The following is a 26,667-nucleotide window of genomic DNA, read 5'->3' as shown; positions in this document are numbered from 1 at the left end:
ACCCGTGTGCGCCCCGAAGCAGCGTCGTGTCCGCTTTGTGGATTAACGGCGAACGAAGTTCGGGGATCCGTCGCCGAAACCCCCTAGGTTTCGTCTGGGGGCGGAGTGATGTGGCGCGGCAGGATCTGCAGCATTCGAAATTTATTTCGAATGTTGCGGATGCGGACGGGTAGATGGCGCGAAACTCTCCACTCGCTCATTTTCAGAACGCACCCGGGGAGTGGAGAATTAATTTAATTTATTGCGGTGGAAAAATGCCGTTGGTTGGGACAGTAAGGACCGCATGGAAATAAGCCGGTCTCTTCTGTTCCCAACCGCGGCGGCGAACACACGAAACACAAAGATCCCAGTTGGAATACCTAATTCAGAAAGTGATTAAAGTATTGTGATAAAGTTAATCTTTTTGTGTTTTAAATAAATTAATTTAATTTATTGCTAAACTGCCATGATGTACCACAAATTCCTAAAAGCATAACCGCAGTGGGACGAGCAAAGAGAGTGGCTTAGATCTTAGGAGTCAGCATGAACCATTTACGAGGGATAGTAGCTCCCCAACCCTACAACCAAAAATATCATTGAAGACCCCGAAGAATCGTTAATCTAGTGTCCCGAGCCTGTCTCTAGCTAGAACGGACAGTTGCCATGAACTGCCTGATGGTTTCTCCGCGTCAGAGCACTGTGGAAACCACTATAATGGTGCGCTCGTATACACGCGGCTGGTTCAAAAGTCGTGGCCTACAGGTCTTGCTAAAGGCGGGCCAATTAGCCAATCAGGTGGTGAAATAATGCGACTCGATTCTACCTTTTACAGTGACCAGCAGATAGCCGCTTGCGCCGAAGGAGTGAGTGTCAAGAACAGAGCCCTGAGTGACCGTCATCCGCTCATTTCCCCTATGTTCCTATGATAGAGAGTCCAGAGAAAGGTCACTTTGAGAGTATCGTTTAGTCTATCTAGTACGACTCTGTTATGCCCCACTAGCCTGAAGGATGTCATCACTGAGTACAAACCCTAAAGGGTCGTTTGGCTGTCGACCAGAATCAGTATGTTAAGTTTGGGGCTCGAATCATGCCCTCCAGTAATTACTCCACCTGTGATGTGTATTGTGTCATAACTTTGCAACACTTCGCCGACCTTCCACTCTGCGCTGATTTGAAAGCTCGCAAATTATTAATAAATATCTATTAGATGTTAGCTTGGGCTTTGCATAGATTCCTTTGTTGTTTCTGTAGTTATGAAACGGTCGAATTTCCGATAATTGCTACTTTCCCCATTGTTTATCCACCTATGGAAAAGACTGCATAGTTGGAGAAGGACATTACAACGAACCCTCGAAACGTGCCCCAGACTTGATATAACAATCATACTTGGTGATACAATCGCAATCACAAGAATAATCGTTGGCGCGACAATCCATCTGGGTCTTGAAGTATGTTGAAGCACTTCATTTAAAACCGTAACAGTACGATACAGGAAGTACACTTTAGGTGCCATTATGGTCAGTATTGCACTCGGCCGTAATTATTACTCTGATTTGACTAAGGTACTTATTAACAGATGATTCGTCTGATATTCAACATTCTGTCACAATCCCTCGCCACGAGTGGCTATGATAGACTGGCGGTTCAAACTGTCTGGACAAAGTATAAATTTGCCAATAACAACGGACGGGGACCATCTAACTAACAGTGTCGCACGAAAAGACCGTTGGAAGTACTCAAAAATAAAGGCGAGTTTCATTAGACGCGAATCCACTGGCTGATTGGTTTGTTTTATTTCGATGAATTTATATACCGGTATTCAATTACATAGATAGCTAAAGACAACCAATAAATGCTGCTACTATCTCGACTTAAGAACTCCAGCGCAACTGGTTTAATATGGAAGCAGCTAATAACACTAAACAGTCTATTTGCTTGTGCTCTATATATGAAAGAACCAATACCGATGATTGGCTCATAGTGTTATAGGCATCCACGACATTCTGTCAAATTGAAATGCACCGGAAGCCCTTCAGGTTGTGGATAAAATCCGGCTCAACAGGTTACGGTGGGTGGGTCACTTAATCCGTATGGATGATGATGATCCAGCCCGAAAAGTCGATAAGGGCAATATCTATGGTAGAAAAAGAAGACGAGGCAGACCCTGACTAAGATGGAGTGATGGCGTAAGTCAGGACGCCAGACAGCTTTTAGGGATATCGAATTGGTGGACCTGGGCGCAAAACCGGGGTGTCTGGAGTTCCTTATTAAGGTAGGCCTAGACCGGATACCTGTTGTTGCGCCGTTGATAATGATGATGAAGCATTTACTGGGAACAGGCTGGTTTCCGCTGCGAATCCTCCTGCGTTCGATGCAGTGAACCATACGGATCATTTTGGAATAAGCAGCGGAGTTTATACCTTTATCGGATTCGAGAAAGTTTTCGATAGCGTGGGATGCTCTACGTTGCGGGGGTATTTTCGGAGAAATTAACTGCCATTATTAGCACGACATATGATGACGCAAAATGTCACATGTTACACCGAGGATTTTAAGGTTCAACGCGGAATCCGCTATGGTTGCATCGTGTCACCGATATTATTTCTTCGTGTTATCGGTGACGTTCTTTATACTGGTTTGTCCGGAGGTTATGAAGGAATTGAATACATTATGACATTTTTCTAGGCTGATGACATCTCTCCCACCGGGTTAGGAACCTTAGTCAAATGGCTCTGGATTTGGAAAGGGAGGCAAGTAGAGTTAGATTCAAGATAAAGACCAACAAATTAACAGCTCTAGATCCGTTTCGCTGGCCTGTTCAAAATCTCGAAATGCAGTTACCTTAACGCCAAGATCAAGCTAAGACTGTTCTATGCTAGTGTCCTTTCTGTGTTGCTATATACGAGTATCACGTGAAAAGTGACCACCACTGTCACTCGAAGGCTTCAAGCCAGTTGCCAACAGCTGTCTGCGTCATATCATCATTGGTCGGCATACAGGCCTGGCATTTGCACGCATTGTAATCTAAATACAGAAGGGACAGTAGATAGGTCACAATTAATAAGGGCCAATAATTGCATTACGGGCTATGCCATGCAGTGGAGTCTACTCTCCCAAGATGGCCGACGAATGAATCGCTCCAATGGCACTTGACGCAGAACAGTAGAAGGGGAATGCGGGCATTTCGGGAAGTTGTGGAGTTAGTTGAAGCGCTTTTGAGGCAACCGCGAGCAATGGGGCGTAGGTGTGGTTGGCGGTCTATACCGCACCTAGCGGTAAATGGCAATCACATAAGTATTTGCTCACATTGTTGAGCTTGAGCTTAAGCCGGTTTGGTACTACACTCACAATTCCAACAACTCTTTCCCTTGTGTTCATCAATTTCGCTGGTTACATTACCAATTCCGCAAAGCAATCCTACGACTAACGGCGCTTTTGTCCTCTCCGCCTTTACCTCCTTTCATCTGTTTTTTTTTTCTAGCCATCTTCTTAGTGTAGACTGTTTCGAGTCACTGTTAGTTCATACCCCCTCCTTGGCTGAATTTCTCATTGATAAATTTAACACTAAATGTGGGCGCGGTGACGAAATGTTGCGAGCTCGCTTACTATTCCGTTATATCAATCAAATCTTCATTTAGAGTCCTCGACTAAATGGCGAACCCAGGGGATTGCAAACCTTCCATCTTATCGGCAAGCTTATTTTCGCAACAAACTTTGCTGGCGAAAGGTAATTTTTAATATGATTTAGCTCATAGAGATCCCAGAATAAGATGGCTTACCCAGACGCTTGATGCACTCGGATCACCACGTTCAATAGACGGGAAATTAATTAAGTTCCCTATTCCTCCTGTTTGCCTTCTCCAAACTGATGCCATCAATAAAGAGGCACTGTTGAATAAGTGCTCTCCGCTCGAGTGCAGCAAAAATGAATTAACGAGCCATTATTTCCCAATTAATGATCCTATCCACCTTCATATTCTTAGAACGTACTATGTGAAGTTGTAAAACATTTAACGTTATAGTTTCTGGTTCAAACAAAACTGATGCCCAATCGAGACATATTGAAACTCAACTTACAGACAATATCGGAGAGCGAACTAGTTACTAATCACGTCCATCTTAACTGTTTGGGCCGAATATGACTTGGCATCCGACTAATTCTCATCGCCTTTGACGAAAAAATCAGCAGTAATAAATACAGACATACATACAAGATGCATTATAGCGGCATAAACACCATTTCCTTAGACTTTCGGTTTGTTGTAAATAAATTATTTATTTTCTTTTATTTAAGGCACAAGCCCTATATACAATAGTGGAAAGTTTGCAAGACACCCGTGTAGAGGCAAAGACAAAAATACACTTTAAAAAGTTATCGAGTTGCACCCTAGCGGTTATATTCACACAATCCAAGAAATGACAAATCTTCTGGCCTTGTTGGGATACCGGAAGAGCTATAGAGCATGCATAGGGGTGGTCCCCTATACAAGTTGATTTTTACGATACGGACTCATGAACAGGGCGTTAAACGAGAGGACAGATGACAATTACAGAGGAATTCCTTCGTTGATCATAGGAAAGGATCGTAGGAAAATATGGAAGAAGTCATTGGTGCAGACCAAGGTAGCTTCAGAACTAGGCGATCTACAACCGATTGAATGTAAAACAGGTGCTTGAGAAATGCTGGGAATTTAGCTCAGATGTACATCTGATCTTTGTAAATTTCGAGTGGGCTTACTAAATTATAAATCGTAACATAGTGCATGAAATAATACTAGCCTTCCAAATAGTAGAAAACAAATGTGCTGCAATATCACCGGCATGCAGCCAACTTTGACATAAGCAACACACATTTGCTAACTTTAGAAAACAAACAAGTCGGGAAACCGCGAGCTGGACGCTTCAGGTATGAAAGGTTTTGCGTATTTCTTATATAAAGACATTTGAGTGTGCATTCGCCACATTAATGCTACGTATTAATATATATCATACATATATTATGTGAGAGTATCCACGTTCGGGTTATATTGACATTCACAGTTTTGAATTTGCAACGAAGCGACAACTTTGACCTATTATAACTTCGTTCGTAATAGCGCGATTAACACCACCATGTTCCATGGTATGATCATGCTCCATATTATAGCCTACATTACTGAAAAAATTCGTGGTGCTAGAATGAACTTCAGGGGGTTTTGAAGCCAATTAATAAAATTTATAGTAATATACTATTATTAACTTTATTTGTTTAGGTATTGGAATGAGGGGATTTTGGAGCCTAGGCACCATATAGTGGTAGCCTCCAGATTTTTCGGTTGGGTTGCTTCTGAGAATCGGTCCGAGAAATAAATGATCACTTTCGCCCCCCGCACTCCCCACCTTTCCAACAAATGTCAACACTGAGACCGGCTTCGGAAGTTACTAATCAAGACCTTTCATTTGATGTTCTACATGACTATATTTGAAAAAAAAATTACATCCCCCTTGCATGCGTGAGGGTTGACAGTTGCCACCTTTCCACCAAATTTGATGTCAATCGGTACAACCGTTCCCGAGAAAAATGCATGTGACGGACAGACAGACAGTTTTGTTTTACACAAACCATTAGGTGCTCGCCAAAATGGCGTCATCTACTTGTGGTAGCTTCGTTTTCTATTCGTCGTCTTCGTTTAAAATTCAAAAGAATAAGTTTTTGTCAGAAAGGGTTTTCAAAAAGATTCCCCTAAAAAAAACCATGGCTCGGTGCAACTCTCTTAAGAGCAAAGAACATCTTGGACCAAAGTAATGCCCCAACGTTTTCACGAGTGGTTGTAAAGAAACTGCTTCTGATTTGAACTTTGCACAAGAACCGGTGTTCCGGGCAGAATAGTTAAAACACTCTTCTTAGCAACCCTGTTCGAGTCGATGCCATCGTCGAAAAAGAAAAAATTCAATATTCACATAATCTGGTGGAAAGCGCTTATCAGTGAAAAACGTAACTATATAAAGCATCATATTGGTAAGTTTGGTTTACATCCTACTACTATCAAACAAATGATATAGTGAGTAAAATTATCACTTCTGTATATCTACTGCTGCATACGACACCACATAGAACGCCTGTATCACACTAAAATGAATATATATGTATGTAGTAAGATATATACAGGTGTACGCTAGGATCAAATGAAACTATCGAGCATCCAAATATTCCTATATAAAATAATCCTGAACGACTTATTCCATCATTGGATCAATTTCCGGTCAGAGAACGGCTCACCGTCAAGCGTCGTTTATCTGAAATTCCAGGAAAATCAACATAGCCGTAGTGATCAAAGCTTTTTTAATACAGATCATCTAAACAGTTGTGTTCAATTGTAAAACAGCCTATTCTGACGAAGTTGATAATAAAAATAATTATTCTAGGAATAGCTTTTTACAATTTGTAACCTCGAAAGCGAAATAAGGTTCTGTGTATTTTACAAAAGATTTGACACCCCACGTCCTATATTGAGTGCAAAACACCGGGCCCCTAGAAACAGAAGTCATGTCCCGGGTGAAAACTATGCGGAGAATGTGGGCCAGGGAAAATCTTCGTAGGCAGGAAGAATCACACCCTTACCCTCCTTTCTCGTTAGACCTGTAGAAAAAAAAAAACGCTTTAACAAGATAAAAGATACACTACATCCCGTGGGAAGGCCTCCTTTTTGGTTTTTTTTAGAAATTTTTTGTGAAGAACTGGAGAAAGATGCAAATGCGAATTTTTCACCATAGATTTACTAATATCTTGGGCGTGCACAGTAATTCCAGCCCCATCGCATAGTTCGTTATTGAAATACAGAGCAATTTATACACCCATCTCCAAAGAAAGGTGTTTTTCTGCTGCCACGCTAGAGGGCGCTGCGATCACCTTACAGAAAGTAAGTAAACGGCATTTTAACGTACCGACTTAACTACAGTCCGCAAACTAGGATTATTAAAAACTAAATTTTTGGTGCCGTGTTAAACTCTTTTTTTTTTAATTTTGGTGTTTTTTACGGCTTCTTCAATGAATAAAAAAAATGAATCGCAATTATCCTAGTTTGCGGACCGTAGAAATATGTTCTGAATAAATCCTGAAAATTTCAAAGAATTTCGTTGGATAAATTTTGGGCGATGGTGGCAGCCGATTTTCAACATGCGGTTTCGAGAAAAACGCATTTAAAAAGTAGAATGCGATTTTTAGCCATAAAACCTTAACGGACCATTAATCTGCTGTATCTAGTGCATAAACCTTAGGTTTCTTGAAGAAACACGTGTACGGCTTTGGCTTCAATTCGCGTCCTTTTAGCAAAGTAATTCGAACGTCATTCGGACTGCTAAATACTAATCTTTATTACGGTGATCGACATAAATCTAGCATGTGACTTATCACGTGTTTAACACTATAATTTCCGAATGACTCCGAATATCAAAAAATCACTTTGCCCATATATTCTATACTATATCTAGATACAATTGATGCCAAAAAAAAACGATTCCGCGAGTCCGACACACGGGATGACCCCCTTAATATACTTCGATACAAAACTGATGAATTGGGTTTACGCCTTGAACGGTTTGAAGAAGATATAATTCCATGACAAGTTGAAGGAACTATCTTCCATAATCTAAAACATCAACCTCAGTCAGCACGATATTCCAGCCCGATTAAGTACCAGAAATAATTGAACAATTGAAAAATCCACCATTCGAAGTTTATCCTGGTTTACATTGATCTAGGTGATATTTCCCCTGGGGTAACAAGTAAGTCCCGTACAAGCCAACTTTGGCTATGTTTAGTTTTGAACCATAGCCATATCTTACTGCTACATTCAGTTATGATTCCCCTTTCGTGTTAATTATGGATACAATTTTTCCATACATCTTTAACGATTAATTACAACTATTCCTACCATGAATTGATTTTTCAAAATATATATTTCTCAATTTAATTAATTTTTGTTAAAGTTCCCACTACAAATCCCTGATTTATCTTCACAAATGGGACTAGTTATTCTGACTTAAAAAAGTTCCTTCAAATCCATTTATTTGATTATTTTCCTCTCAGCTTCCTTGCTATTAAAGTTTCACCGCTATTTGCTGAAACCTTAAAGGTATTACTTGCATCTGAATGGAGCAAACACACCAATAAAACCAACGAAATACAAAACCATCAAAACTTTAATATCGCTCCCAGGGACGAGAATACACTCATTTTGCCCGAAGCTTTCTTAAAATATCCTTCGAAAACCTGTCATCAAAGGCGTTTTCAGATAATTAAATTTTTTGGACAAAAAATCCGGGACCGGAGCTTTTCACCAATTTCGTATGAGTTCCAGCGAACATTACTGGACTAGGATAACAATCACGAGTCCGAAGTTTTCTTTGAAGAACAAAAGTAGTCGTAAAAACGAAGAAAAAGAGGCAAAAACTTTTCCTCATTTGCTCGCCATAAAATTCGCAAGGAAAACTTCTGTAGTCCAAGCCATCGATGTTGTCAGCGACCTGCTTTTTCTTATTGAGTGGGACGTGACATTTTCGAAATACTCACAACACGTTCACGTAAGGGCGGTGGATGTACCAAGACGGAAGCGTAAATGAGAAAATTAAGCACATATCCAAGAACTCACCTCCATTGACCTGGCAGGATAAGAACAGCTCGTATCCTTCACGAAATGGCCCCGCTACGGCCGATATCTCCTTGCCTTGAGCGTCGAATATCCGAGGCTCCTCCGGAGGAACTGTAAGAATAGAAAGTGGTTAGTAAAGAGAAAAATTTCCGGGAAGACTAAGGTTTACCGGGTGTTACACTAATAATCAACTAATTACGGACACATAGGTAATGAGCGGTACTTAGTGCCGAGTGTATTGTGGGGGTTTGCTTAATGAATAAGCGGAAATAAACTGGGATTAAATTGACGGTGATAAGGCAACTAAATGTAGGGTATATTTTCCTAATGGGGATTATAGATTGACGACATGCAATGACTAATTGAGACTCTTCTCAGAAGTATTTAAATTTTCGGCCCTCTTGCATAATATGTATAAATAAGATAATTACATGCTTCGTTAATTTCTGCATTCGCCTACAACTAATCACTCTCGACTGTGTAAATTTTCAACTCACCTACTAAAGTTAAATTTATCCTAAAGTTTCGAGTTGGCGAATTAAAAAAATCTACTCTACATCGATAGACCCCACCATCGGCTGTCTTGACGTTTCGGATCTGAAGACGTGAATCCTTTGGATTATCCGAAATGGAGAAGAACAACCGCTGACCCAAGTCGCTAGCTATAGCAGAGTGTGTGGCGAGTTTGATGTCTCCTTTCCTCGAGTCCAAACTGAAATAAAAACATACTAAATGTCATAGTAGGAAATAAAGCAAAATAGGAAAGGTTAAAGTGGCGATAATAGAATTAAGTTATTTACTGACTCCTCCAGTCTAATTGCACTCACCTGTACAACGGGATGCCTGTAGTATCCTTGAACCAGAGGAGAAGCTTCACTGAGTCGTGCGGTGTTGGCGGGGTTAGGTCGCAAGGTAAATCCGCATTTCGACCTAATGCTGTCCATACAACCCGTACTGGAACTGAAATTAAAGGAAGTGATAAAATCGGTTATTCAGTTGGTAAGAAGCTAGAGGTATTTATTTACATTCATTGTGCATTTATTTGGCGGACTCTATTGAGCGCGTGTCTACAATTAAGTGCGTACCTGTCTGTCTTCTTTCATGTTTATGTTATTCAGGAAAGGAAGCAATGATGAGGCTCTTTCGACTGAATTAGGCTAAACCTGGAAGAGCTGCTTATTTAAAGAGCCACTTCTATTCGGTGTCCTTTGGTCATTGGGTTGCATCACAATTGCCAAAAGATCCCAAATCCCACCGAGAACTTCAACTCAGAATAACCGACTTATAAGGTCATCTCCTGTAGGATATTTATGTAAACAAATTATATAGTGCTATATACTATTTATTGAGCCTGTGCCCCAATTAGCTCTGAAAAATATTTAATTTCTCGGACATAACTCCCACGTTAAATTAAACAATTACTTTATGCTCTACCATAGATGAAACTTTGGAAGACATGGTCTTCACTTTAGTGGGAAGTCTGTATTTAGTGCGTAAGGCTCAATCAGCGGGAGCAGAACTTTTCATAATGGACACCCGACTAGGGCCGGGTTTCAGAATAAGAGAGTTCCTAATATTCAGAATGGAGTTCCAATCCATTATCGATGCGTAATAAGAACGGGTAAAAAAACTGAGAGTCCAAAGCAGACATTGTACAAACTCAGACAAGAAAAAATTACGTGAAGCCAATTTGAAGTCGCTTGGAAGGGGATCCAACAATCGTATGAGGGGTTTCTCTCGTTCTCACTACGTCCAGGAGATCAAGATCTCTGTGACTACAGGCGCCCATGCAGAAGCCAAGGAGCATAGAGCTCACTAAACGCGATGATCGCCATCACCATTAAGTTGACTTCAGGGCAAAGCTCATTTTTCTACTGAGACTTGCGTGCTTCATATCCAGGTGATTCCATAATGGGCCGGGTATAATAGTACAGGCGATATTGCGGAGTTAATAGAATTCAGCAATGCATTTGTGTCTGGAGGCCTATATTTCCAAAATAAAGCTAGAGAGCGTGGTTTTACTAAAATAATTATATTGTGACGTATCGAGGAGCTAAAGAACCATCCCTACAAAGTACATTGCTTAGACTTATTCAGAAGTAGCTCTTGCTTGGATTCGGTGCCAAAAAGAGCGGAAGAATAAGCATAGGACCTCGGCTGTCCGGCCCTTCCGAAATTCACGATATGAGTCCAAAATTGCGCTTCCAGAAGCATGCAACGGTAGAATTTTGTGGATGGTTTAGTGCTCCCGTTTTTTTACCAGAAATCTCCCAAAGATGTCTTTTACTTTTGCCGAAATTTTATTGGGGCATGTGGCCCTAGATAAACCAAAGTCAGTGAAATTCATTACCCGATTCTCATTTTTGTGGCGGCTGGTAAATATAATACGATGCAATTATAATTATCAGGCGCTTAAGATGGAAAGCAGTTTTAACTTGGAATTGCCGCAATCTAAGCACGCAATAATCGGATGTCAGCAGAGGACGCTGTTTGGGAGCCAGAAAAAGAGAATTAAGAAGGGACTGCCATAAGAAAAGCAACATTTGTTAGGCACTCCTATCCCTTTTATTGAAGAACTTAGGGGCCTCTTGCGAGTGGGAGGATGATCGACCTGAGCCCCGATTCCTTATCATCAATCAGACCTGCTAATTCGAAAAATACATGAAGAGACTGATGATTGTGGGGTAGGACTGAAATAATTCTCGAAAAATATTATATTTCGACGTTGTATCAATAGGTAAAGAACTGGATCAGAGAATGTGCAAAATCCATTCGATTCAGAACACAGGGAGAGCCGGTCGCTTTCATTGTGGTTGGCTTTCCTGAAGACAGGAAGAAAGGCTTGAAAATGTGGTTATGTTCGGGTGTAGGGCGACAAGAGCCACTTACCTTGTGATTTGCTTGGACTTCGGTATGAACGCGTACCTGGCTCCCACCAAAGATTTATGAGCCGTCAAAGACAACCAAGGACAATACGCTACGAAGAACCCAGAATTTTGGAGGTAGCTTGCCAGCAGGCGCAACTGATACCCCAAACAGATCCATGCGGACAGAACACAGTGAATCTGAGAATGTTACTGCCGGTAGAAGAAGGCGAAGTTCAATGAATTTTTTGGCTGCAAACCGGAACTGTACTGTAAGGCGACCAACGATTTCATTAGCGTTCGAAGCTCAACTGGAAACTCTAAATAGTCGGTCAACTTGGACTATCTTAGAAAACTGCATGGTACCTTCACAAACTCCAGAACTGAATCATACCAGATAGTCTCAAAAGTATACCATCTGGGAAAATGGCTGGTTAAATTGGGGGGGGGGGGGAGAAAATTAACGGTCTCTGTGAACCCTTCAACACCGTTGCAAGGGAAACTGAAACGTTGCGAGAACGCTGGTTACTAGCAGTGCAAAAGCTGCCATACTATCATTTGAGCACATCAAAGCGCCTGGCATTGATGATATTTATTTAATGATTCTAAAGGGAGTACAGAGGAGACTGCAGAGTCGGAGAAGGATACCTTCTACGAGGCAGTAGAACGAACCCTCGAAGCCTGTTCCAGATACGATATTAAAATCATACTTGGGGATTTTAACAGCCAAGTAGGGAAGGAGCCCGTATTCAGGCAAAATGTTGGCTCCCATAGCTTACACGTAAAAACAAATGATAATGCACACACAAGAAATGGTTGTTGGAAGTACCTGGTTTGCGCGGAAAGCGGTCCACATGGACACATGGATACATGGACCTCTCCAGACGGGACCACTTTCAACCAAATTGACCACGTGTTGATCGAACGCCGCCACCTCTCAGCCTTGATGAATGTCAGAACATATAGGGGGGCCAATATAGACTCGGATCACTATCTCGTTCCCATGGTGCTCCGAACTCGAACAACAATACCACCTAGAATCCCCTCTGACAATCAGGTGAGAGTGAACACTGAAGCCATCCACAACACAACCCTCCGCAACACCTATAAGAGGGAAATGGATGCCGCAATAACTGCAGTCAAAAGAGGACCTGGAGATGAAGCATCAACAAATGATCTTCACAATCACCTGAAGAACGTTATCATGGATACGGCCACAAACATACTTGGCCCCAGCCATAAAAAGAGTCGGAGTCTCCGGGTCATTCACCAGTCTTTTGCCTGGATAATCTGGTAAGATTATGGATTTATCAGTATGCAATATTTCCTCTTTTCCTGCCGTTTTAACACCCGGTGGCTTTTAAATTCATTTACCAAGTGGTTCATCAACTTGTGCTCAAGGTATGGGACAGCGAATCAATGCCTGACGATTGGCAACGAGGCATTATCTGTCTCATACATAAAAAGGGAGATATCACACAGTGCAGCAATTATAGAGGCATCACGTTGCTGGATACCATCTATAAGATATTCTCCGCTATCTCTGCCGCAAGCGATGGAAAAACTGTTGGAATATGGAAAACAGTTGGACCATCTGTTCATCGGCTTTAAAGCCGCCTATGAGAGCGTAGCCAGGGTAAAACTGTACATGGCCATGAGAGAATCCGGTATCCCGACGAAATTAATAAGACTGACTAGGTTGACCCTGACCAACGTGCGAGGCCAGATAAAAGTAGCAGAATCACTCTCAAGACCATTCGACATCAACTACGGTCTACGACAAGGGGATGCCCTATCATGCGTCCTCTTTAACCTGGCCCTCGAGAAAGTGATCCGTGATACTAACGCAAATACAAGAGGTACGATCCTCTTCAAGTCCACCCAACTACTGGCCTATGCTGACGATATCCACATCATGGGAAGAACCACCCGAGACATACAAACTGCCTTCATCCAGATCGAGCAGGCGCCGCGAGATCTTGGGCTGCACATCAATGAAGGCAAAACAAAATATATGGTGGCAACGTCAGCACCGAAGACGAATCAACCAACAACATCAAACCGCACTGGTCAAACAGGAAGAATAAGGATAGAAGAATACAACTTTGAGACCGATGATAATTTCCCCTATCTAGGGTCGAAAATCACAACCGATAACAGCTACGATGATGAAATCCGCGCACGGTTACAAAAACTGTTCCGCTCGAAACGTCTCACCATAGGGTCAAAGTTCTTACTGTACAAGACTATGATCTTGCCAGTCCTCATGTATTCCTCGGAAACTTGGGTTCTTAGCAAGAAAAATTGCGAACTCTTGGCCGCGTTCGAGAGAAGAATCCTGCGAAGAATTTTTGGCACCCTACATGAGCATGGACAATTCCGTAGCCTACACAATGACGAAATCTATGAGCGATACCATGACCGTCCGGTTGTGGATAAAATCCGGCACAATTGGTTACGGTGGGCGGGTGACTTAATCCGTGTGGATGAGGATGATCCAGGCAGGAAAGTCTATAAGGGCAATATCCATGGTAGAAAAAGAAGACGAGGCAGACTCTGCCTAAGATGGAGCGATGGCGTGGGTCAGGACGCCAGACAGCTTTTAGGGATATCGAATTGGTGGACCTCGGCGCCAAACCGGGATGTCTGGAGTTACTTATTAAGGCAGCCCTAGACCGGATACCGGTTGTTGCGCCGTTGATGATGATGAGGAGTATAGACATCTGCTGCCACTTCTAGGCAATGTTTTCCTAGCGAGTCGCCCGCCTACTTCTTGACATTGGTTAGGATAGCCTTGAGCCTCAGAAGGACGATTATACAAGTCCATAATATTTAAAAAAGTTTGGTTGACATCAATCACCCTGAAATATTTAAAAGCTGATTAAACATCACCTTCGTTAGAAGGCGCTAAAGGCGTACCGGCTATATGAGAATCAAAATATTTAAGAGGATGGAAAGTCACGCGAATCTGGTATCCATTCCTTTGTTTTGAAGATGACACAACTCTAAAAGGCGCGTGCACGATGGACGTGATCGTATACATTGAATGGGGTTTTGATTGTCTGCTGTTTTAAGAACTTTGTGTTGCCAGAGAGTATAGTGTTGGTGATACTTTAGTTGAGTAGAAGTATGCCATGCTAAAGCGAAACTTATGATATACTGGAGGCGTGGATTGTTACCTGATAAAAGAAAGAACAAAACGCTGCCCAAACTAATACAATACACGATCCAACCGTGAAAAGGAGTGTAGAAATATATAACTTCTCCGACAAGTTTAGATTTAGATCGACTTCCGCACAAAGCTTTTGGGGCATTCCCGGTTAAGTCGACTTTGAAAGTTTCGCGAATGCTTCTTATTATTTGCGAGGATCCTATCTTTATATGAATTGCTCGCAGAGCCTTCTTGCTGGAAAGCATGGACCTTGCAAATACACGATTTTATCCTTCTGCCAATACCTTGACCTTTTGCCGACGATTCGTTGCCACTATACCACAGCGTCACATAATTGCATTATACATCTAGTTATTCCTGATACCTTTTCTGAAACCGCACCATTGAGATTACGGCCTCTTAACTGAATTCTTACGAACAATTTCTAGTTTTCTATCCACGACAACACACAACGGAGAAAAATTGTCTGGTGATCGCTGTGCTGACTGACAAATCAGACCACTCCCCTCGTTAATGTGATGCTCACATAAGTCGAATCGACCTTGTCCGTCGGAAAGTGAGCACATTGCAGGAAGTGCACAGGTTCTAGGTGATTACGACGAAACCCATATCCATTCGATCGCGACTTGTCACAATGAGCATTGAGATACACATCACAGCATAGATTCACATATCGACAAACTGCACGTTCATTTATAAATAATACTGCGCTATTATAATGCTTCTCTGATTGCATTAGTATCTTGTAATGCAACCCAGACCCACGTCGAAAAGTAAATGCTATCAACAATAATTCAACACAATTTTTAGTTATTCGTAAACCACAAAGAGTGTCAGTATCCCCATAGCCTCAGCCCATTAGATGGAAGCAACAATTTTCTCTTTGGCTAGTTCTAGTCACGCAGAAGCACACATTTTAAAACATGTCTGCTAGTGTGATCTGACAGATCACGTGAATGGTAATACCACCGCAGTTATTTGATATTATACACAAAGAATAATCCGAATCAATAAAGTCAAATGTTATCCATCATAATGATGTGGAGGAATCAATGTGTTTAAGGACGAATAAGCTTCATTTTAATTAAAAAAATATGGTAGAATGTTAGTTTTAACATTGTTTGACTATCAGTTCAGCATACGTGGCTGTTCCGGCGAACATACCCTTCACGAGTGGCTGTTGTTGCTTCAGAACTGCTGTTTTCAACAAAGTTTTATACAAAATTTAAATTGCTCCTGAAAACGTATCTGCAGTAGTTGTCAAGTTAGTGCAATATCAAAGACTCATCTTGACGATAATTTGCGTATTTCCCTAAAACTGCAAAGCGTTTCGCTCTTCCCTGGACTTTATAGAGCTCCGAAATTCCGATCCTTGACACATCAGAGCTGCTCAAGGGCATAATACAACTCCATTCATTGCCTTGGCTGCGCCCGTTCTTTACATCGCTTGCTCCCATGATTTCCCAAAAAAGGTGCAGTATCTGAAATGTGCATACATGCGAAACTCATGCATTATGTCGGCATAAAGTCAGTGCATTCGCTGCGGTGGGATGCGAGTATCATTGCTACTAAAAATGGAAACGACATGAATTTTGAAGTGGCATTTTCCCTCCGCAGTTGCATGTTTTTCATTTAGGCGCTCCTCTCTTTGCTCTGAGGACTTGGCAATCGACAAAAAATCAATGAACTGCAAGTACGAATGGCGAGCAAGGAGTGGAACGGTTCAGCGATTTTTATCATTTATTTATATTGCATGCGTCTGAAATTTGGCACTTTGACACTCTTCTTACAGATATAGAATCATGTGTACGTAAGTACGGCCATATACATATAATATGCATGTCAGTGGAATTTGGAATGCAAGTCCTCTCCAGTCGTAAAGTGCCATGAAGACTGTACATGCTCGAACGAACATAGACTCAACAAAGGAAAGGTTCAAAAAGGAACTGGAATGCATTTTTTCGTGTATCCCTCGCTCTCTGTTCAAATGTTTATTTCTCCATCAAAAGGAAAAGACAAGTGCACACATAGATCCAATAAAGTCCTTGATGGATGTGGGGCTGAAATGGTAACTGAGGTTATCCGCTTCGGGGAAGAATTTGAAATAAATTGGTTGTCTGGGAAAGATGACGGACGTGTCGCTCGTTTGATGATCACAAAAATGTAATAAATTGCTTCTAGTCGATGCTTCCACTGTCATCTGCGAAGGCTGCATTGTCTGTCAACATGATAAATGCGTGAATTGATTAGCTTTGTTAAAGTGTTTGAAATGGGTGTTTGTATGCATAAAGTCCTGATACGATTGCAAAAATGTGTGCTATTCTGAAGAGCTCGCCTTTTAAGCCAGCTATTTGAATTCCTTTCTTGTGTGATAGTGCCTTTTATGTTAAGACTTTGGTAAGACTCGCACTATAAACAGATATTGAATTGAGGATTCGTTCATTATTGTAAAAGCAAATATCAGTAGGGGAGAAAGGAACTATAAATGTATGAAGTATGTACACCAAAGCAGCGAAGGATTTTCACTCTCCAAATGCGAACATACCACCAGCGACTTTGAGCAACCACTAAATTTACCATAAAGAACCCTAAAAAGGATATGCAATCCACACACCCCCCACAAAGTTGGGACTTTTTACCCCGGTACAACCAGCCAGAAGCTCATTTGAAATAATTGAAAATCAGTCTACGGCCGGCTTATTAGTGGCATTTTTCTTCTTTTCTTCTCTTAAATTCTCTAGAAAACAGAAGAAGACGCGGCACAGTAAAACTACAGCTACAGAGAAGAATAGACTACAGTCTAACTTTTGTTTGCCGCTTTTACTATGAAAAGCGGACGAAAGGAAGGTTGATGAGTGGACACAAATGGTGCATTGTCCGCTATGCAAAAATGGGTCTATGAGGATCGGACACTGTGGACCTTGGACATGGGCATTACTCCACTACTAGTAAAATTTCCGGGGCAGTAAGACACAAGGAAGTGGAATCCCGCCGGAAGTTGGGGGCGGGCTGGCAATCCCCAGCAAGGTTTTTGTCATATATATGACTACATTTATATACAAAGTCGCAAAAGCTGACCAAACTAATTTGAAACATGTCCAAAGCCTCTCCCTCTCTACTGGCAGACAAACTGACCTTATGTCAATCTGCTTCAAAAGCCATGGGTAGTGTCGGGATCGGGGAATGAAAGTGACTGTCAAGCTCCGTGGCGCGAACTTGGAACATATTCACGATAGGCGATGGAAGCAACACAGAAGATAATGTCCACGAAGGTACATGGATGAGGATGATCCAGCCCGGAAAGTCTATAATGGCAATATCTATAGTGGAAAAAGAATACTTGGCAGACTCTGACTCAGATGAAGCAATGGCGTAGGCCTAGATTTCATACATAGGCCGCGTAGGCCTGGATGGAAGACAGTTTTTGGGGATATTGAATATTGGCGCAAAACCGGGATGTTCGGAGTTTCTCAATATGGCAGCGCTAGACTGAAAACCGATTGTTTCGCAATTGATCGATAATGATTGGTGAGGCAAAAGTGCCAGAGAAGATTGGAATGAGATTAAGTCTAAGGGGGAACGTACGATAAAACCACTGACTGTGGCAATTGAGTTGAAGCTTATCGTCGAACGTTCCACCTAGATTTTGAAAGGAGCTCAGAAGTAATAGGATTATCCTAGATCGCATTCAAGAATAAATCCTTAATTGACGAAAAGCAGCCAGATACCCCTCCTCCGTCGACGAAATTAAGACACTGCGAATAATTGCGGAGGGGCTCAATGTATTTTGACATTCCTAAAATATTTCGAACTCGCTTGTCGAGGCGAGTTGTTACTACTTCGGGTGCTTTCATGAAAATGATGTGTGCCAGCTACTGTGGAACAACAGTGGTGAATAACAAAAAAAGTGGATGAAGAAGAGTGCTCAAGTGGGGTTCGGTAATTAATAATAATGAGAAAGTATCCGTCCGCCAATTTTTCGATGCTTATTGAAAATAGAAAGTATATCTCTTATCTCAGGTTCTATATTACGATAATCCTTTCCATCTATCTGGCAAGTATAAATTGAAAACCTTCTATCTACCGATAGAGGTGTATTACCAGAGTATTTTCCATAGCCGCATTCGGTTTTTGTACGAGTACTTAAGTGTTATGTTACCTACTCAACTGTATCTTTAACTTATTCGATTTTACCCAATAAATATTTGGAATACATATATTCACAGCGAACAAAGAAAGAATTGAACGAGAGCTGCTCTCGAGAATCGATATATTTTGCTAAAAATGGAATAGAGAATTCATTCTTTCATTGGAGCAAAAGGGCAAAGCGAAATCATTCCATGAAACTGGAACCAATCTGTAAAGGAGTAATCAAAGGTAAAATAAAAACATCAGATATGGAGACGACATCCGGTGACGATAGATTGAAATGATGATCCAAAATCGTTACGCCTTAAGGGTCCTGAAAGTACCGAAAGATGATATTATTCCTTGACTTGTTCGTATTTGATATGGGAAAAGGATATGCTTCTCAATCAGTCTCACTCTCTACTCGTATATATTCAAGTAACCACTTTGATTATATCTCTAAACATTGCGGTAAATTGATCAGCCAGGGGCTAAATCAGGAACTGTTTGGGGGAAGGCTTTTAAACAAGGAAGCGAGATGTTATATCATTTGTAGACAAGTCTATTTCAGTAAATAAACGGAGGTAATACACATAATGTAGTGAAGCCCCCCATGTATTTGCTCATCGTATTTGCTCGTGTGTGATTATGTTTTACTCAAATACATTACATTTGAAATTTTTTGTTTTTTTTTATATTCAATAAGAAAAGTCAGCGGAAACCAAGGTGAGGATGATTATAATTTATTCCCTTCTTCGCTTATGCTTTTTAAGTCTGGCGGGAATTATATCAGAGTAAATCTTCAAATTAACAGGAAAAGTTAAAACATCATTTCTTCGTGATGCCTGTTCGATAACTCTAATGGTGAGTATATGTGCTGGAAATTCTCTCCTACCAGTAAAGGGTTAGAAATCCTTCCTCACATTCCCTGATTGCCACGAAATCCGAAAATACGCTTCGGATCGGAGAGATTGGAGAGATTTAATATCGGTATACTTCAGGGTGAAGCAGTGGCGCAGAAGTATGTTCCTATGTTAAAAGCAATGAAAAACCCAACACTGACATAAGGAGCACTTTTAAAGTTGTCGTAAAGGCAACATTGGGAACGAATGGTGAAAAATAAAGAACGAGTTGTTCGGCTGGGAGAGATTATGGGTCAACGAACAAAAATCAAGATATGACCCAAATTAAAAAATAGATTAGCGAATACAAAGTTGATGACTATATTTAGTGAGTTAGTTATCCGGAGACGCATGCGAAAAACCTGAAAAAAGCAAAATTCAGCTTGCACACAAAACATATTATTTGGTCTTCCCTAAAATAAAGTCAAAATACATACACTGGAACAAAAACGAAGCTATGAGAAAAAATTACCAGACCTGTGTAAGGGTACGGGTGCGAAGCTTGAACTTTGCGTCAGGTTTCTGAAAAACTGCACGATATGTATGACAAACCAAGGCTCAGGACTGACTGGAGCGCTACGAAGAAGGAGAAGGTCTTAAAATTGAAAAATTAATCAATATCGCGATATGACAGTTTGGACGCAAAAGTTTAACCGAACTATTTACTGGCTGGGATATGTACAATAAAATAAATCCTCATCTGATATGGCTTTCTGATGGAACTGCTAGAGAATTCACCTTAATGCTTTGACATCTTTTAATAATAACAATAATAATCGTTGGCGCAGCAATCCATATTGCATTAAGGCCTTGAAGTGTGTTAGAGCACTACAGGATTACAGCAAGTACTCTGTAGGAGGCAATTTGGTCAGCATCGCGCTCGCCCGAGATTATTACCCTGATTTGACTCAGGTACTCATTCATAGCTGAGTTGACTGGTATCAGACGTCAAGTCGCGATACAAATCCCAATGCCACCAGTGAGATTTGAACCGCGACCTTCCTTGTGATCTAACCACTCTCTCTTTAAGAGCTTGTTATCGCGTCTCGTTTTCCCCCCAAATGAAAGCCAGACGCAGAGGTGTAAATAAGCTTCGGATCCTCTAATAACAGATTAGTTAGTTTGGTAGAAATAAAGCTAAAATGACAATACGAGAAGCAGAAAAAAAAGAATTAAATGCTAAAATTACTATTAACTCTAGGAAAGTAACTAGGACATTAATGGCAAAAAGAGAGTTTACGCCTGCTTTTGAAAGGAAGGGACTAACATCTGCTGGTCGTTTACCTACAATTGCGTGTCTCTAGCGTATTTGCTGGCAGGGAAAGGGTGCGTTGGTAACCAAATTCAATACGGGAGGATTTACTACACAAGGATCATAAACTTTGACCAATTCGCCCGCGCCGTGTAAAAAATAAAATTCTATTTGATTCTAACAGAAAGGACTGTACAGCACTCAGGGACAGATCGGTCTGCTCAACAGTAGCACAGAAAAAAGAAAATCCAAAACTTATCGGCGATTTTCCAAAAGATCTTCTTTATAATCCCGTTGTTGTAAAGGAGGAAAGCCCAGAGTGGAACCCTTACTTTACCACAACGTGATGATAAGGACAGAATACCTCTATATTATAGCCTACATGACTTCAAGATTTCATGGTGCTAGGATGAACTTAAGGGGGGATATGCAGCCAGTTGCTAAAAATTATAGTAATATACTATTATAAACTTTATTTGAACAGATATTGGTATGGAACGTATACGAGCGCACGCACCATACAGTGGCAGCCTTCAGATTCAGTTTGGTAGTTTCTGAGAATGGGCCCCTTAAAGAAATGATCACTTTCAGCCCCCCGTACTCCCCACCTTTCTAACAAATGTCATAATTAAAACCGGCTTCGAAAAGTAATAACCGAGACCTTTAGTTCGATACCCCACATGACTATATTTGATGAAAATGAAATTTACACCCTTCTTTTGCATGGGAGGGGGGGGACCCCGCTTAAATTCGACGAAAAATTTCACTGTATGCGTGAGTGGTCACAGTTCCCATCTTTCTACCAATTTTGGTGTGAACTGCTATAACCGTTTCCGAGAAAAATGCGTGTGATTGACAGACAGACAGACAGAGGCCGTTCATCTCCGCAGATCACGTGTCCCGCCCTCTTGCTGAAAATTATACAAGGATTATTCCCCCAGCAAGACGAGGGCACCAACATATTCCAACCACCTCTGAATGTGACGGCAATTCCGCCAGTCACCAGAGACGAGCTGCTGGAGATCTGCGGTAGAATAGGAGACAATAAAGCACCGGGCCTGGACGAAGTACCGAATAAGGCCCTTAAGCTTGCCGGAAAATCCAAGCCGGACATGTTCGCTGAGTTGTTCGAAGCATGCATGTCCGAGGGAATAGTTCCAGCGGCATGGAAACGGCAGAAGTTGGTACTTCTGCCTAAACCTGGTAAACCTCCAGGTGAACCATCCTCATACTGACCGATATGTCTTTTGGACACAGTGGGGAAAATGTTAGAACGGGTAATTTATAATAGATTACTCCCGGTTGTTGAGAGCCAAGGCGGCCTTTCAGATCGGTAGTATGGGTTCCGTAAAGCCAGATCAACCATTGATGTCGTCAGATTACTAGCTTGGCCAAAGATGCAATTCACGGAAAAGGCAGTACCAGCAACTATTGCGTGGTAGTAACCCTGGATGAGAAAAATACATTCAATTCGGCCAATTGGAATCTAATACGGAAATCTCTAGCGAAGGTTGGTATTCCCGCCTATCTCGCTGCTTTCGTCGATAATTATTTAACTGAAAGGAGGCTTTGGCCCTGGCAAGGATGATGCCGAACGTTATAGAGTCACGACATACCTCTAGGTTGTTTATAGCTAACCTGGAGGACCAGTTGGTACATTTTGTCCCGTTTTTAGGTGCGGGAGACTCGGCTTCATCCTTCTCCGTCTGCCCTACCGGACCTACCGGAATATTATCACCCGAGCTAGACTGAAACTTCGAAAATAAAAAAACAACGTTTCGGCCGCGCATGTGGAACATATTTTTGATAGATGTTCTTCGTGCCTCAGATGTACGATTGAGTTTCTCTTCCTCCCTTGGCATCCTCAGGCCATTCTACTGGAGGATGCTCCTCTTAAAGAGAATTTTGGGGGGCTAGAGGGAAAAGGAGAAAAGAAAGTCCTCAAATCGAAGTTTTAGTTTCTTTTCATATGGTAATTCAACTCATTTGAAAGGACCAAATACAAATAGAAAGCTACAAATAAGAATATAAAACTAAGGGAATAGAAATAGAAAAATAAAAATAGGGAGAAATAAAAAAATCGTTGTTGTTGACCTAGGAAGATATGTAATAATAGCCCCGTGGGATCTCTGAAGGTTTCGTTCATATCATAAACAAAGTTAACATCGTAAATAGATTTTCCTCGTATTTATCATATAATACCAGGATTCATTGCATTAATCAGTGCCCTAGACCACGGTACTATAATCGTCTTCGAGTTCACAGGGCATACCCTAAGGGGTTGACAATGGGATAGAATCCTCATGATAGGCCAATGAAGAACAGGTTACGAAATGGTTTGCCGGTTTCTTTGTTTAAACGTCATTCGTGTTAAGAATTTGCGTGGGCAGACCTACAAAATGTGGGACATTCAATTAGTGGGTGGGTGAGAATCTGATCATCTACAACCTATCGCCCAGCTGATGGCTAAACAAACCCTAACTGGTGATTTATTTCAGAGAAATTCACTTGCGAACGCGTGAGCCAGCAGTCTCAAAACTCTGCTTCCTTATGCCGTTAACTGCTTTGATCAGCTTCAATCATCAATTCCAGTGCTCGACACGGAAGCACTATATTCATTTCTTGATTTTAATTCAAAAGGCAGTAATTAATCACTACTTGGTTTTTCTCTTTTTTTTTCCTATACTGCGCCGTAAACTCGTTCCTCAAAAGTTTCAATTCCACCATCCGCCTTCTTCAAGTGATACCTCGAACAAAAGCGATCGGCGGTGCCGAGTTTAGTTGAACAACGTTCATTTTTATCAGCCGGTCCAGACCCCACTAATTCTTCTTTTCGTCGACCCCGGGCTTCAACTTCAAATTTACAGTCTGTCTTATTACAAATCACCTACATGCATTCGCCCCAGCAGAGCAAAAGGTTACGCTCGCATGCAACAATATATAACCTGGGCAGGTTTATACGCAAGCAAACAGGTCATCGTTCCTTCTTATCCGGTTACATTTCAGCTAGCAATATGTAGATATTCGGGAATTCGTTTCATATAAAAAATGAAAATTGTTCAATGGAAACGGATTTGAGGGTTTAGGGGAAGGCGGCAATTATTAGGTTATACAAATTAAATAAAATTAATTATTAAAAATATTCATCATCATCATCAACAGTGCAACAACCGGTATCCGGTCTAGGCCTGCTTTAATAAGGAACTTCGGACATCCCGGTTTTGGGGATATTGCCCTTATAGACTTTCCGGCTGGATCATCCTCATCCATACGGATTAAGTGACCCGCCCACTGTAGCCTATTGCGCCGGATTTTATCCACAACCGGACGGTCATAGTATCGCTCATAGATTTCGTCATTGTGTAGGATACGGAATCGTCCATACTCATGTAGGGGACCAAAAATCCTTCGGAGGATTCTTCTCTCGAACGCGGCCAAGAGTTCGCAATTTTTCTTGGCAAGAACCCAAATTTCCGAGGAATACATGAGGACTGGCAAGATCAGAGTCTTGTACAGTAAGAGCTTTGACCCTATGGTGAGACATTTCGAGCGAAACGTTTTTTGTAAACTGAAATAGGCTCTGTTGGCTGACAACAACCGTGCGCGGATTTCATCATCGTAGCTGTTATCGGTTGTGATTTTCGACCCTAGATACGAGAAATTGTCAACGGTCTCAAAGTTGTATTCTACTATCCTTATTCTTCCTTTTTGACCAGTGCGGTTTGATGTTGTTGGTTGGTTCGTCTTCGGTGCTGGCGTTGCCACCATATATTTTGTTTTTCCTTCAATGATGTGCAGCCCAAGATCTCGCGCCGATTACCGCCTGCTCGATCTGGATGAAGGCAGTTTGTACGTCTCGGGTGGTTCTTCCCAAGATGTCGATATCGTCAGCATAGGCCAGTAGTTGGGTGGACTTAAAGAGGATCGTACCTCTTGCATTTACTTCAGTATCACGGATCACTTTCTCGAGGGCCAGGTTAAAGAGGACGCATGATAGGGCATCCCCTTGTCGTAGACCGTGGTTGATGTCGAATGGTCTTGAGAGTGATCCTGCTGCTTTTATCTGGCCTCGCACATTGGTCAGGGTCAGCCTAGTCAGTCTTATTAATTTCGTCGGGATACCGAATTCTCTCATGGCCGTGTACAGTTTTACCCTGGCTATACTATCATAGGCGGCTTTAAAGTTGATGAATAGATGGTGCAACTGTTGTCCATATTCCAATAGTTTTTCCATCGCTTGTCGCACAGAGAAAGTCTGATTTGGTGCTGATTTGCCTGGAGTGAAGCCTCTTTGATATGGGCTAATGATGTTCTGGGCGTATGGGGCTATCTTATAGATGGTACACTCAGCAACGTGATACCTCTATAATTGCTGCACTGTGTGATATCTCCCTTTTTATGTATGAGACAGATAATGCCTCGTTGCCAATCGTCAGGCATTGATTTGCTGTCCCATACCTTGAGCACAAGTTGATGAACCACTTGGTAAATGAATTTAAAAGCCACCGGGTGTTAAAACGGCAGGAAAAGAGGAAATATTGCATACTAATAAATCCATAATCTTACCAGATTATCCAGGCAAAAGACTGATGAATGATATTTGTACATGTTGCAAGGCGACGTACACTACAACCCGGAGATTCCCGAAAGATTTGTTTGCCCAAAATCTACAGCTTGGTCCTAGGTAAAGCTGACCAAACATAACGTAAGCATCCCTCCTTTTCGCAACTTTGACAATACGAATTAATTACGATTCGGCTACACTGTATCCGAGAAAACTCCCGCATCGACTCCACAAACCACCTTTGAAACGCGGCTTGCATGTGGCATACGCCATTGGGAATACACAGAGTTCAAAGGTACTTCGCATAGGATGTTACTATAGTCGTTGGAACTTGTTGTCCAAAAACGGGACTCACGTACTCTGACAGCACTACAATCTATCTCTCATTCAGCCACAGCGCTAAAAAGACGTTTTATGTATAGCCTCTACGATTGCAGTGAGAAAGTTGACATTGGGCGAAACTATCAATCTTTGTCTTGTAGCTCTTGTAGAATTTCATCTATTGTTACTATCAACCAGAGTTCTGGAGAGATGGAGTTTCTCTCTGGTCAAAGGTCTGGTCAAGGGGCTACCTCCCAGATCAGATTAGATTATGTTGGTTCTTAGTATGTATAATCCAATGCGTAAGATACTCCCGCTAATCCTATTCTGGTACTAATATTATTGAATGCTCCCTTCACATCTAGCGAGACAGCAAAGCATGTTGCCTGTTAATTCTTGGATCACCGATTACTTGTCAGTCATATTAGACCTAATCAAAAAATGATTCAAGTTTGATGACTCGTAAAAGTACTACCATAGAGTATAATTATAATTTCAACGACTAATTACCCTTCCACGGTGTATAATAACAATCCCAGATGGTAGCCTAGAAAGTAGTCGTAGCAGTCTGAATATTGAATATTGAATATGAGGATAATTTTTGTATTATTTTGCATTGTATATTTTATATAGACATTTCTATATTCTCCTTTGAAACACTGAAAGCCATATTGCATGAATATTTATCCATATTTGAATTTGGAATCATGAAAAAATCACGCTCCGTCCATTTTCAAACGTAAATATGCATTTGGTCGATGCTCTCTAGGTTAGCTAACTCCTTTTTGTACGTTTTCTTTATGCATTTGACATATACGTATATATGGTTGTATAGGGATTTGCCTTACAGTTGCT

The 26,667-nt window shown here is 41.4% G+C and overlaps 1 protein-coding gene across 3 annotated transcripts in view; it reads right to left on the bottom strand.

The window, feature by feature from the left end:
* Positions 1 to 26,667, bottom strand: part of LOC119652334 (hemicentin-1) — a 447,036-nt gene that overhangs the window by 178,522 nt on the left and 241,847 nt on the right. For all 3 annotated transcript variants that reach the window (XM_038056346.1, XM_038056348.1, XM_038056347.1), the window contains 3 exons: positions 9,437 to 9,569; positions 9,107 to 9,321; positions 8,610 to 8,720 (listed from right to left, as the gene is read on the bottom strand). In XM_038056346.1, the coding sequence (XP_037912274.1) occupies positions 8,610 to 8,720; positions 9,107 to 9,321; positions 9,437 to 9,569 (459 nt within the window). The remainder of the gene's footprint in view (positions 1 to 8,609; positions 8,721 to 9,106; positions 9,322 to 9,436; positions 9,570 to 26,667) is intronic.

The sequence above is a fragment of the Hermetia illucens genome, chromosome 3, assembly GCF_905115235.1.
Source record: "Hermetia illucens chromosome 3, iHerIll2.2.curated.20191125, whole genome shotgun sequence".
NCBI lineage: Eukaryota > Metazoa > Arthropoda > Insecta > Diptera > Stratiomyidae > Hermetia > Hermetia illucens.
The sequence above is the reverse complement of the archived record's forward strand: the minus strand, read 5'-3'. Positions and strand labels throughout refer to the sequence as shown.